This window comes from Ahaetulla prasina, chromosome 2 (genome assembly GCF_028640845.1).
Source record: "Ahaetulla prasina isolate Xishuangbanna chromosome 2, ASM2864084v1, whole genome shotgun sequence".
In the NCBI taxonomy this organism is placed as follows: Eukaryota; Metazoa; Chordata; class Lepidosauria; order Squamata; family Colubridae; genus Ahaetulla; species Ahaetulla prasina.
Window position 1 is genome coordinate 173,273,649 of NC_080540.1, and position 13,658 is coordinate 173,287,306.

A 13,658-nucleotide genomic window follows, 5' to 3' on the forward strand; every position below is an offset into this window, starting at 1 on the left:
ATGTGGTTGGCACTTCAGTATCTTCAGAACCCCACCTTCTCCAACCAGGATTGACGTCTCCAATGCATAGATCATAATCAGAATAATCCCAAATTTCTATGAGAAAAATGGGACTGAAGGGAGATTAGGAGATCATGTCTTTTCATCACAGCACCAATCCTAGGGAAATCCCAATCCCTTTGGAGAGAAGATGGCTTCCCCTATCTAGCTCATCCTTTCAGAAAGTGGTAAAACTGAGCTTTTCCATTCTAGAATGGCACCTTGCTATTAAATGAACTTGTGAGTTGTTGGGGTATTATCATAGAATTGCTGTTTTTCAGAAAACTGTTTTTAGGATACTGAATTGTACAGTGTTTGTGGATGTTTTATCCTTTTGTACATAACAAGATGGAATGACATGGAGAACATACACATCTGAAAAATAAATGACACTCTTACATCACAGTTCATTTCATTTCATTTGTTAGATTTATTTGCTGCTCATCTTGTTTTGAATATTTGCTTTCTTGTAATAAGCATTCAGGTACATCTAGTTTATTTCTCATTCTCTAAGCAGTAGCATATTGACAGCGAAGACCATGAATTTTATGACTTAGGTTAGGAGACACTGCAGCTCGTACAACCACCTTCTTTCAGGATTTTTTTCTGTTCAGAAGTTACTATATCCCATGGTTCTGCAAAGCTGCACAATTTGATTTCAGGACGATTGCTATAAATAGACCCTTTTGAAATAGAAAATATATATAACAATGTTGTCACTATGTAATTCACAAAATTTTTCACAGTAACTTGTCAAAAGTCCTTGACAATTTTCTTTCATTTGCCCCATAGTAGGGAATGATGTTAGTTCCAAACAAGTCAACTTTGTCCTTTTCTTAACATTTATTATTTGTTTAATATACTGCATACAATGTCAGAGAAATCTACACTTACTACACCCAATGCAATCTTGACAGCCTAGATTGCTACTGGTAATTCATTCTGTTCAATGCTATGAATGCAACTTTCCCACTGAAGTGGTACCCGTTTATCTATTTACAATATTGTCCACTTTCAAACTACTGGGTGAGCAGGAGCTAGGCATCTAGTGATGGGATCTCACTCCATCTCATGGAGCTCAGCTGAAACCACTGGAGTACAGACAATTTCTGGACAGTAGTTCCAGTGTCATTAAGTCACTACACCACCACATCCCCTTTCCTCAACAAATCAATAGTCTTTTAAAGCAAGCTTCATATTTCTGTGGGAACTGACAATGCCTCACTGACACTGGCTTATCCCTCCAAAAATGGGATGAAAAGTGACCAAGAAATAATATAGACTAGATTAGAAATAATGATAATGTTGAAAATATTGGTATGCAATGTGCCATCCTCTTTATATATGTATTAATTGTTCTTTTACTAGATAATTGGTGTTCACTACCTGAAATTAAGTATTCTTCTCCTGTGAAACGCCCTCTGTGTAGATATCCGCAGTAAGACTGTGATTCTGGGCTGTAGAGAACTTGTGCATTTCTTAAGGATGTTGGACCTTTGAATACCTTCAGAAAAAATAATAATTCTGTATATATATATATATTTTTGTTTACATTTATACCCCGCCCTTCTCCGAAGACTCAGGGCGGCTTACAATGTATAAGGCAATAGTCTCATTCTATTTGTATATTTTTTACAAAGTCAACTTATTGCCCCCCCAACAATCTGGGTCCTCATTTTACCTACCTTATAAAGGGTGGAAGGCTGAGTCAACCTTGGGCCGGGCTCGAACCTGCAGTAATTGCAGGCTCTGTGTTCTAATAACAGGCTTCTCTACTGCCTGAGCTATCCCGGCCCTTGTCCTTATATGATAAGGACAAGAGCAGGTCAGGAAAATTTGTCATGAGAGGAACAATATCCCTTCACAAAAGACTGAATATCTGTCCACTTATTCTTCATCATAAGTTTCAAGAAGATGAGAGGCTTACCTGGATGGGTTGAATACTAAACATATTCATGGTCATATACGAAGGAGAGGCAGGGTCAGGCCTGACACCCATAAATTTGGTCCTCATTACTGCAGAGAGAGAAAGAGATGGAAGGAAGGAGAGAATAAGTGAGAGAGTTTTTCCAGTAAGATGTTTAAATGCAGATTTCTCAATACAAAGCCAACTAGATGATGCTGGTTAGTCTTCTGCACAAAGGCATCTGAAATAATATGTTTGGCTTTAATTGCCATAGGAATGATTTAGCTGTAACTGGAAGGATTAATTTTGGCAGCAAAACCTACAAAGTAGACAAATGAGGAGTACTGAAAGATGGAAGGGAGAAAAACATTTATTTTTAAAACTCACCGAAGTCATGTGTGCAACATGTTTCGTGGAGAGATATTCGCTTACATCTGCAGCCCTCTATGAGATCTCCCAAGAACATGAGGACAAGGAAGCTGGCTAGGAAGAATCCATGTGATTTTGTAGTATCCATTTTTTGCTGTTTATGAAGCCACTTGTTTAGGGCGGAGGAGGTGTTTTCTTTGAGTAGCAGTCTTTATGGAAGAGCGTTGAGTGAGAAACACCAGCTGCAGATTAAAGGCAAAATTTGAAATGGTCCTAGAATTGGTCTTAGATCAGGACGATTCAAGTCCTGAAATATTAGGATGGATGATGGGTGCTTCATCCTGTGGGACAAAGCGAGATTTAAAGCTTTGTCCCTGTGGGAATCACTCTCCACAGGACCAAAGCCTTAGCAGAGCCCGAACACCATGTCTGAGTTGTAGGGAAGAAAAGTGTGGCAAGTTAGGCTCAAAGACACATCAACTCTCAACAAAACCCGAGGTTTCTATGAGAGCTCAGGAAAGAGAGTCACTTTCTAAGGGGAGAAGGGTGTGAGGCATGAAGGAATACCTTTAGGATAATAATTACGGTCTTGATGCAGGTGTTTTATTCTTGTAAGTTTCAAATCAGGCATCCCTTAAGTTCTCTGTATGTTCAATTCCCTGCATTTTCTTGATAATCTTTTCCAGAAATGTTTTGCTATTGACTTCTTCCTAGAGCTAGCTAGCTTTCTTTTTTTCTTTTTCTTTCTTTCTTTCTTTCTTTCTTTCTTTCTTTCTTTCTTTCTTTCTTTCTTTCTTTCTTTCTTTCTTTCTTTCTTTCTTTCTTTCTTTCTTTCTTTCTTCTTTCTTTCTTTCTTTCTTTCTTTCTTTCTTTCTTTCTTCTTTCTTTCTTTCTTTCTTTCTTTCTTTTTCTATTTATTTAGTGTCCCGATCAACCGTTGAACTGCCAAAATGAGGCCATCTTTTCCCATAAAACTCTTCCTGGATCTAAGTTGATGAGTTTGGGGCACCTGTTCATTCAGAGAATGCCAGGAATCATTCTGTTGTTTGGTTCTCTCGACAACTGCTGCTACTATTCTCTTAATCCTAGGTAGAGCAATACCACAAGAGGATACACTTTCTCAGTTGGTGTGGGTTTAAGGCATCTTGCCATGATGCACACTGCTTCATTGACAGCAATGTCAACTTGCTCTCTGTGTGTGGATCAGGGGTGGGTTCTTCTTACCCTTACTACCGGTTCACAATGGGACCACGCACGGAAGAGTCCTGACAATGTCTGGGTCGGTGGGCAGAGCCTCCCGCCGGTTTTACTACCAGTTCTTTGAACTGGGGGCAACCCACCACTGGTGTGGATGCACTCCATAGGAGAGCCAATTTGGTGCCGTGGGAAAGGCACTGGGTTAAAAGTCCCTTGCCCACCATCACACCTCCACTGCTGAAATAAACATGGCCAAAATGTATGACTGCAGAGTGGGTGGCTGAGCACCACATACTGTATATAATTTGTCAGTTTCCTGATAATGTTATTCCTAACGCTAACTTTAGCCTTAGTATTCAGGCAATGTTGTTGAAATGAAAGTGTCCTATCAAGACATACTGAGCTACCTGGGTGTAGTCCAATGCTGTATTCGATTCTCTTGCCATGCAACCTGACCCCTGCACCTCAATTTCAGGGATGAAAATCACACACTTGGGTCTTGCGTGGATTGGGCTGCAGATCATTGACCGTATATAACACCATCCTAATTTTTCAAGTGCTACAATGAGTCTTCCAACTAACTCATTGAAACCTGATCCTTCTGTGGCCACTGCTATATCATTGACATAAATTAATAATCATGTATTGTCAGAGACCTGTTGATCATTTGTATATACTGTATGTAATACAACATCAGAAACAATACATTTCCTTTCCTATGCTGCACTAGAAGTTTTTAACCTACTGCCTTGCCCACTATACCAAACTGTCCCTCCTAGAGAGTTGGCTTCAAAAGAAATTGCTCTTTTTTCCTCACCGTATTCTTTGTTACTCCTGGGTTCTTCTCCAGAGGCAAATTTTGTTCCCCAGGATATTGTGCTGGTATTTAAAGCTTCCCCTCACTCCTTCCCCAAAATTTTCTCTTTATGTTCATAGTTGTCATTCAAACTAGCCACACTCGATTTCTCAAAGAACTGGCAGCATAATATGTTTCCATTTGGTTGGCTGAATAGATGAGATTTCTGGAAGACAGGTTTGGACACAGTGTATCTTATGTTGATGTAATGTTAACACTGACCATAAAAATCACCCATTTGTGTTTCATGGTCTAATGGGGGGGGGGGTGAGGAATAAATTCCTCTGCTGGAGAGAAGTTCCCCAAGTCTGAAAGCTCTGAACGCTAAACCTTTGGTTGTGGTGACTGACCCAGATTGGACATTGAAACATTATCATGAGACACATGTATTCTCCTTCATTCAAAGAAGTAACTGCCTAAGACTTTAGCAAACTTCAGGATATAGAGATCGTGTCTGCTAAACCAATTTCTTTATTAATAGATGAGCAGTTACACTTTAAATCCCAAATCCTGTGACAAATGGAAGTTGTGGAATAAGCAGATTTGAAAATAAAAGATGATTGGCTAGAAATCTTTGGTTAAGTAGGAGGTCAAAATTAGTTGATTTCAAAAGTTTTAACGCTTTGTGTGATTCTGTGTTGAATATTATCTATAATCTTTGCTTGGCTATATATGCAGTCGAAACATATGCATTGAACAGTATGGCCCAGAACTTCTAACAGCCTCCTGCAACGTTAGGAGCCTTAAGAAATGCAGTGCTTGAAACAACAATTCTTTTTTTATATATATAAAAAAATTGAAGATAGGGACAAAGCAAATACAGAACACTGGAGAAGCAGCAATTTTTTGGGGGGCGGGGCATTCTTTCAATCAGGATTTAGTCCCAGACCAGGGACAGAAACAATGCTCCTTGTATAGTTGGATGACTTTTGAGATGACTTTGGGATAATTTTCCCTCTTTTAGTACTGATTCATTAGCTTTGGATACTATCGCTCATTGTTACTCTTTGGATCACCTGCAAAATTTGGGGACTGTTCTACAGTAGTTTTACTCTTTTCTTAGGCAGTTGCAGTCAGAGGGGAATGTGATCAATGCCCTGCCGGGTTACCGGAAATTTTCTGAGTGGAAATCCAAAGGCTGGTTTTGTCTAATAGAGACCCATGTGGTTGGCACTTCAGTATCTTCAGAACCACCTTCTCCAACCGGGATTGACGTCTCCAATGCATAGATCATAATCAGAGTAATCCCAAATTTCTATGAGATAAATGGGACTGAAGGGAGATTAGGAGATCATGTCTCTCCATCACAGCACCAATCCTAGGGAAATCCCAATCCCTTTGGAGAGAAGATGGCTTCCCCCATCTAGCTCATCCTTTCAGAAAATGGTAAAACTGAGCTTTTCCATTCTAGAATGGCACCTTGCTATTAAATGAACTTCTGAGTTGTTGGGGAATTATCATAGAATTGCTGTTTTTCAGAAAACTGTTTTTAGGATACTGAATTGTACAGTATTTGTGGATGTTTTATCCTTTTGTACATAACAAGATGGAATGACATGGAGAACATACACATCTGAAAAATAAATGACACTCTTACATCACAGTTCATTTCATTTCATTTATTAGATTTATTTGCTGCTCATCTTGTTTTGAATATTTGCTTTCTTGTAATAAGCATTCAGGTACATCTAGTTTATTTCTCATTCTCTAAGCACTAGCATATTGACAGTGAAGACCATGAATTTTATGACTTGGGTCAGGAGACACTGCAGCCCTTATAACCTCCTTCTTTCAGGATTTTTTTCTGTTCAGAAGTTACTTTATCCCATGGTTCTGCGAAGCTGCACATTGAGATTTTAAAACGGTTGTCAGAAATTGACCCTTTTGAAATAGAAAAAGATGTCAATAAATAACTCTAAGGATTTATTCACAACCCTAACCCTAATCAGAACCTGAACCCTAATCATTGGTATTTGCCCCACATTTTAAGTAGGGAATGGGTCAGTTCCATATAAGCCAACTTTCTCCGTTTCTCAGCAAATCTATAGTCTTTCAAAGCGAACTTTATATCTCTAAAGGAACTTACAATACAGTATCTCACTGACACTGGTTTATCCCTCCAAAAATGGGATGGAAGTTGACCAAGTAGTACTACAGATCGGATTGGTAAAAATGATAATGTGGAAATAAATGTTTTGCAATGTGCCATCCACATTAATTTAAATGTGTCATCTGCACCTCTATAACTGTCTGGTTTGGTTCCACAACCCAACAAGACAGACACAGACTTCAGAGGATAATTAGAACTGCAGAAAAAACAATTACCACCAACCTGCCTTCCATTGAGGACCTGTATACTAGACAAGTCAAAAAAAGGGCTGTGGAAATATTTACAGACACCTCATATCCTGGACATAAACTGTTTCAACTCCTACCCTCAAAATGACACTATAGAGCACTGCACACCAGAACTAGACCAGTTGTAAATTTTTTTATTACTGGTTCTGTGGGCGTGGTTTATTTTGTGGCTGTGCCTTGATGGACATGTGACAGGAGGCATGGCTTGATGGTCATGTGATTAGGTAGGAGTGGCCAACTCAATGTCACTCACGTCAAGGGGTGCCTCACCTGGCCCCTCCCCTTCCAGCCATTCCTTGTCACACCCAGCCTCAACGTATCTATAGTTCTGCAAAAATGTTGTTCATCTTTTTTCAACTTTATTATCTACATACTATAGATGCACCTTCATGGACCACTGAAAGGAGGAAATGGCTCACATGCTTTGCCCAAGAGTGTGATAGGCAACAGGCTTTTAAGGGGCTGCCAGAAAGAATGGTGGGGCAATGTATTTTCCAAAGGCAAAACAAGAAGCAATGGATGGAAACTGAACAAAGAGAAAAGCAACTTAAAACTAAGGAGAAACTTCCTGACAGTGTGAACCAATATAGGTTTCAGTCATAATTTCACATATAAAATAGCCATTCGTGTAATACAATCTGCATATTGTTCAAAACAGTCATTAGTATTATGGCTGATGTTTGACAGCAAGCCTAAAATCCCCATTCCCTCCCCACTCCAGGGGAAGGTTACTTCAGAATCCCCATTCCCTCCCCACGCCACTAATCTGCTCTGGGAAGGAATCAAACTCCCCCCCTCTTCATTTCCCAAATAAAATATTACTCATAAGAAAAGGCTCCCACATAAGCAAGGAAAAATCAAGCTGCTAACAAGGAACCTGCCTGGAATTCCACATTCCTGCCAGCTGCATAAAGGAAACTTTGTAAGCAGAAAACAACTACCGGTGCTTAGAGATAATAGAAAGTGGAAGCTGGAAGTTCAGCTCCATTTACAAGCAGGCAGAAAACTCATTCAAGACAGGATATTTCACAATGGAAATCGCCCAAACCTTTTTAGAAACACAAAGCCCATGTTGCACAAACCCCAAAACTTCAAAAACATAGAACCATATAAGAATTCCTCCTCTTATCCAGTTTGTTGTTCAGCTGACCCAGAAATGAACTGCTTCTGAATTTCCTTTCAGCCGCTCTGTCAATTTAAAGCAACAGCGTTTTTCCTCCCCACCCCCTTCTTTGCCAAGTGATCTCCTGACTGAGAAGTGAGTACTGATTTTTTCATTCAAGCCGATCAGTTGGAGGTTTCTTGGCTTCTCAATTTAAAGCGATGGTGTCTTGTTTTTTTTTTCTCTTCTTTGTCAAGTGAGTCCTGATTTTTTTCCTTCTAGCCAATCAGCTGGGAGTCGGGAGGCAGCAATAGATTGGGGGTGGGGCCAGGCAGAGGTGGCATTTACCGGTTCTCCAAACTACTCAAAATGTTTACTACTGGTTCGCAAGAACCGGGGAGAACCGGTAGCAATCCACCACTGAACTAGATACAAGAACAGTTTTTTCCTGAACGCCATCACTCTGCTAAACAAATAATTCCCTCAACACTGTCAAACTAGTCACTAAGTCTGCATTAATATTAATCTTCTCATTGTGTCAGCATTCCAGAAAACCCCCCAACTCCCAGTAAAAACTCTGAAGCAAGCATTTTGCAAAGCTCTATTTACTAGAATAGGTAAACTGGCATAACTGGGAAAACCTGAATCTGAGAGGTCCGAGTTTTCCCTCAGTAAATCAAAAAAACCCCAAACCATCCCCTCACTCGATCACATGCTCCAATCGCCATCTGCCCCATCTTGAGACAGCACTCTGACCACTCCTCCTCCATATGCAGGATCGGCCTGACCTTGACCGACAGGAAGAATGCTATTATGTCTAAAGACAACCCCTCTACTAAATCCCCCCTCCTACTTTCCCACACATGAGAAAGTGACAGCACGGAAGCTTCCGGCCTAACATGGCTTCCAAAGCTGACACATCATTCCTATCACCCATCTCCTCCCACTTATGACTGTATGACTGTAATCTTGTTGCTGGTATCCTTAAGATTTATATTGACCATTTCACTATGACTATCATTAAGTGCTGTACCTTATGATTCTTGATGAAGGTATCTTTTCTTTTATGTACACTGAGAGCGTACGCACCAAGACAAATTCCTTGTGTGTCCAATCACACTTGGCCAATAAAGAATTCAATTCAATTCAATTCAATTCTTTCTATTCTATTCTATTCTATTCTATTCTATTCTATTCTATTCTATTCTATTCTATTCTATTCTATTCATTAATTATTACTAGATAATTGGTATTCTCTACCTGAAAATAGGTATTCTTCTCCTTTGAGAGGGCCTTTATGTACATATCCACAGAGATTATCTGAGACTGGGCTGTAGAGAAACTGTGAATTTCTTAGTTCCTTTGGACCCTTGTATACCTTCAGAAAGAAAGATAATTCAGTGTATGATAAGGACAAGAGTAGGTCAGGAGAATTTGTCATGAGAGGAATATTATCACTTCACAAAATAATGTTTCAGGAGGAGAGGCTTACTTCAATGGGTTGAATAGTATAGACATTTTTGGGTGAATATGATGGAGATTCAGGATCCGGCATGATGCTCATAAATTTGGCCCTCATCACTGGAAAAACAAAGACAGAGAGTGATGGAGAGAGACAGAGAGATTTTCTAGTAAGAGGTACTTACAGGTTCTCAGTAAAGACAAACTCAATGGTGCTGGTTAGTCTTATTCAAGAAAATCTTCTGATATAAGTAATATGTTTGGCATTCATGCTATAAGAATGATTTTGCTGCAATTGGAAGGATTAATGCTGGCAGCAAAACCTACAAAGTAAGGAAGTGGGAAGTAGTATGAGATGGAAGGGAGAAAAGCGTTCATTTTCAAAACTCACCAAACTTAGCTGTGAAACATGCTTTCTGGAGAGATAATTGCGCACACATGCAGGCCTCTGTGAGATCTTGCAAGAACACAAGGACCAGGAAGCTGGCTAGGAAAAATCCATGTGATTCTGTAGAATCCATTTCTTGCTCTTCATGAAGCTCAATGCTTAGGGCAGAGGTATTTATTTATTTTTGTCAATAATCTATAACATTACAGATAAAAGTATAAACATGATTAAGAATACATGAAGTGGATATTTATAAAAAGGTGCTTTCTTTCCTTAGCAGTCTTTCTGGAAGTGGGTTGAGTGAGAACGCACCCAAGGCAAATTGTGACTCTTAGTTCAAAATGTTCTAGAATGGACTGCTCCCAGCAAAGAGATCTGTGGGATGTTTTGTGGGGTGGGAAGACAAGGCAGACTCCAAAATCAGAAAAGGATGAATCAAAAATAGAAATATAGGGAAGGATTATGGGAGCTTCATCCTATGGATGAAGATTTAAAGTGTTGTTCTTGTGTGACTCACTCCTAACGAAATAAAGCAAGGCTGAGATACAGAGGTTGTAGAGAAAAAAAGAGACTGTAAGATGCATCAACAGTCAACAAACTGAGCTGTTTCTATGCCAGCCCAAGAAAGACAGTCACCTTCTAAGGGGAGATGGGGTTGAGGCAAGAAGGACGATGTTAGGATAAGAATTATTGTCTGGTGTTTTATTTTTATAAGTGTCAAATCAAACATCCTTGCTGGTGTCTCCATTTTCAACTCCATATATTTTCTTGATAATCTTTTCCAGAGATGTTTTGCTATTGACCTTCTTCCTGGGGCTGAAAGTAAGTGAATGGCTTGTGGTCACCAGCTAGTTTTTATGCTTCACTAGAACTGGAAGTTTCTAATCTGGTGCCTTGCCACTACATCATACTGGCTTTCCTAAGGAGTTTGTTACAAAAGAAAGTGACTGTTGTTTCCTCACCTTATTCTCTGTTATTCCTGGCTCCTTCTCCAGAGGCAAACTTTGTTTCTCAGTGTACCCTGCTGATATTTAAAGCTTCCCCTCATACCTTCCTCCAGATTTTCTCTTGCCTTGATGTTCATAGTTGCCATTCAAACTAGCCACGCTTGATTTCTCAAAGAACTGGCAGCATAATACATCCCCATTCGGTTTGCTGAGATTAGATTAGATTTCTGGAGGACAGATTTGGACACAATGTATCTTATGTTAATGTTATGTTAAACTGACCATAAAAATCAATGTGTTCCTTATCTAGTTGTTTAATTTTTTTATGTGAACTCTAACTCTAAAATTTCCTCTTGAAACAGAGAGAACAAGATCTCAGGTAGCCCTGAGATGTTATCGCTGTCATTTTTGTTTTGGAAAGGCTGTACAGAAGCTGGTTTCTTGGTCATTGGTGGCCGTGACACCCTGAGGTGTACATGGGATATCTTTGGAATTTCAGGCTTCCTGAACCTCTTTTGCCTTTTATCCTCCACTTTTATACAGCTGCAGATCCCTAGCAGCCATTTGTGTTTCTGGCATCAGTTCTTCTCTTCAGTAGTGGACTTCTTCTAATGGGGGGCAGGGAGGAAAACACCTTTCCAAGACTTTTGCAAACTTCAGGATATAGAGAACTTGGCTGCCAAATCTATTTTTTTATTGATAGATAAGCAGTTACGCTTTAATTCCAAATCATACAAGAAACTGAAATTGCTAAATAATCAGATTTGAAAATAACAGGGAAAATACCATATTTTTCAGACTATAGGATGCACCTTTGTTTTTGGGGAGGAAAATAAGAAAAACGCTGATTGGCAGGTGGATTGGCCTCCCAGAATACCCCCAATCAGCTGTTCCCAGAGGTGAATTTTAGCAACAGGTTCCTTGGTTGTGAGCTCTGTGCCTTGCTTTTTTCTTTTTTCTTTTTTGCCTCTGAAACTCTGTTTCAGAAAAAACTTTTTTCTGCCTCTGAAAGCCTCCGAAACAGAGCTTCAGAAAAAAAGCCTCTGAAGCTCTGTTTGGGGGCTTCTTTTCTGAAGCTTTGTTTCTGATGCTTTTTTCAGTCTCTGAAACCTCAGTTTGAAGAGCTGGGCGGGTCTAGATGCATCCAAATTTTCACCCTCTTTTTTTGGGGAAAAAGGTGCATCTTATACTCTGAAAAATACAGTATTTTGTTCCAACTCTTGAGTTCAAAATCAGTTGATTTCAAATGTTTAAATCAGGGGTGAAATGCTCCCAGATCGGATGGGATCACGCGATCCGGTAGCGATGGCGGCTGCCAGTTCGGAGGACCGGTAGCAAAAATCCCTGGCCCCGCCCCCCTGCCTCTGCTGAGCTGCACCATCTGCAGAGGTTTTTTTTTTTTTTACTTTTAAAAGCCGGTTTTGCTTCAGCTGAAACCTGCCTTTAAAAGTAAAAAAAAGCCTTTGAGGATCCTGCCCCTCAGCTGGGATCAGCAGCCTTTAAACTTAAAAATTAAAATTAAAGGCTACTCTGGGGATCTCACCTGAGTTCCTCATCAGCAGAACCTTAAAAAACATGTTTTCTGTAGAAAACATGTAGAAAAACTCCTTTTAAAAGAGTCTAAGCCACTTACCTGATTACTGATCAACTTCATGGCTTTTCTCACAGCCAGAAAGCCCCAGCTTTGCTTTTAGCACTAGACTGAACTAATCTAAACTTAGCTAATCTATTTCACCACTGAGTGATTAATGCTGTCTGGTGAGGAACTCTGGGAATTGAAGTCCACAATAAAATTAAATAAAATAATAAAATATTTGTGTAGCTTTCTGAGATTTGGTGTGTTTCTGTAGTGTTTCACTCTAACTACACAAGTACACAAAATCTCAGAAAGTTGTATGTGGTATTTTGTGTGTGTGTGTGTGTGTGTGTGTGTGTGTAAAGTGTGAAAGTTGGATTTTGAGCTTTTTGTGGCTGTGTGAAGTGTGAAGTGCAGCTGCTTTTACATTGTGTGTGAGTCAGTTGTGTTGTGTTGTGTTGGTGTAAAGTATGAAAGTTGGTTTTCGAGCTTTTTGTGGCTGTGTGAAGTGTGAAGTGCAGCTGCTTTTACATTGTGTGTGAGTCAGTTGTGTTGTGTTGTGTGTGTGTAAAGTGTGAAAGTTGGTTTTTGGTACCTCTTATTGTTTTTTTATACTTTATTATTTTTATTATTTATTGTTATTGGCCACGCCCACCCAGTCATCTGACCACCAAGCCACACCCACCAATTAAGCCACGCCCACAGAACCGGCAGGGAAAATTTTTAGATTTCACCCCTGGTTTAAATGCTTTGAGAAATTCTGGGTTGACTATCTACAATATTTGCTTGGTAATACCTACTGCTGAAACATCTGAATTCAACAGTATGGCCCAGATGTTTTAACAGCCTCCCAAGTCCCGCAACTTCAGAAGCTTTAAGAAATGCACTGCGTGGATCAAAAATTCATTTTTATAAAAAATTAAAAAGTTAAATGGAAGTATTAGTTATATACCTGAATTGCAGAATGAGGAATCGGAATATCCAATTTTGGAGGGTCAAGTGTTAAGAAATATCAAATATACTCATCATCTAAACATGACATTAACTCCACCAAAAGCATTATTTTGTTTATTGGACCCCCTGAAAGAAAATTTAAAAAGAGACAATAATTTTTTTTTTATGCTGGTGTGTAAGAAATGTCATGGACCTTGAACTCAGAGAATGTGATTTCAAATTATTATGCATGCCAGAACAGCTTTGGAAAGAGTGGGTTCTTTGACTATATTCTTAAAATATGGAGCTTGTCATCTCATGAAGTGCTCTGGTTTTATTGAGCCTGGGGCACAACAATAATATATTATACAATTTAGTATTATACTATATTATACAAAGCAGCTTACCATCTTGATTTTAAAGAAGGATTCAATATATGAGTCTGTTATGTGTTTTTTATAATATTCTATGTTCCAAAAATGAAAATATGAAAGAAAATATTTTTACATGGTCTAGATCAGGGGTC

General features: G+C 39.3%; 2 protein-coding genes across 5 annotated transcripts; both read right to left on the reverse strand.

The window, feature by feature from the left end:
* Positions 1-276: 276 nt before the first annotated feature.
* Positions 277-2,892, reverse strand: LOC131191620 (metalloproteinase inhibitor 1-like). The gene is made up of 4 exons (XM_058169953.1): positions 2,333-2,892; positions 1,967-2,055; positions 1,426-1,543; positions 277-722 (listed from the first exon to the last, which is right to left on the reverse strand). Exons 1-4 carry the CDS (start codon positions 2,460-2,462, stop codon positions 598-600), a joined length of 462 nt encoding a protein of 153 aa, XP_058025936.1. The 5' UTR covers positions 2,463-2,892; the 3' UTR covers positions 277-597.
* A 3,085-nt stretch (positions 2,893-5,977) lies between these two features.
* Positions 5,978-13,655, reverse strand: LOC131191619 (metalloproteinase inhibitor 1-like). 4 transcript variants are annotated; one of them, XM_058169952.1, is made up of 5 exons: positions 10,639-13,655; positions 9,680-9,834; positions 9,320-9,408; positions 9,088-9,205; positions 5,978-6,248 (listed from the first exon to the last, which is right to left on the reverse strand). In XM_058169952.1, exons 2-5 carry the CDS (start codon positions 9,807-9,809, stop codon positions 6,124-6,126), a joined length of 462 nt encoding a protein of 153 aa, XP_058025935.1. In that variant the 5' UTR covers positions 9,810-9,834; positions 10,639-13,655; the 3' UTR covers positions 5,978-6,123. The 4 variants fall into 4 exon arrangements, with proteins under 4 accessions (XP_058025935.1, XP_058025933.1, XP_058025934.1 ...); XM_058169950.1 differs by having other exon boundaries at positions 9,680-9,871; XM_058169951.1 differs by having other exon boundaries at positions 9,680-9,871; positions 10,313-13,655.
* Positions 13,656-13,658: the final 3 nt, after the last annotated feature.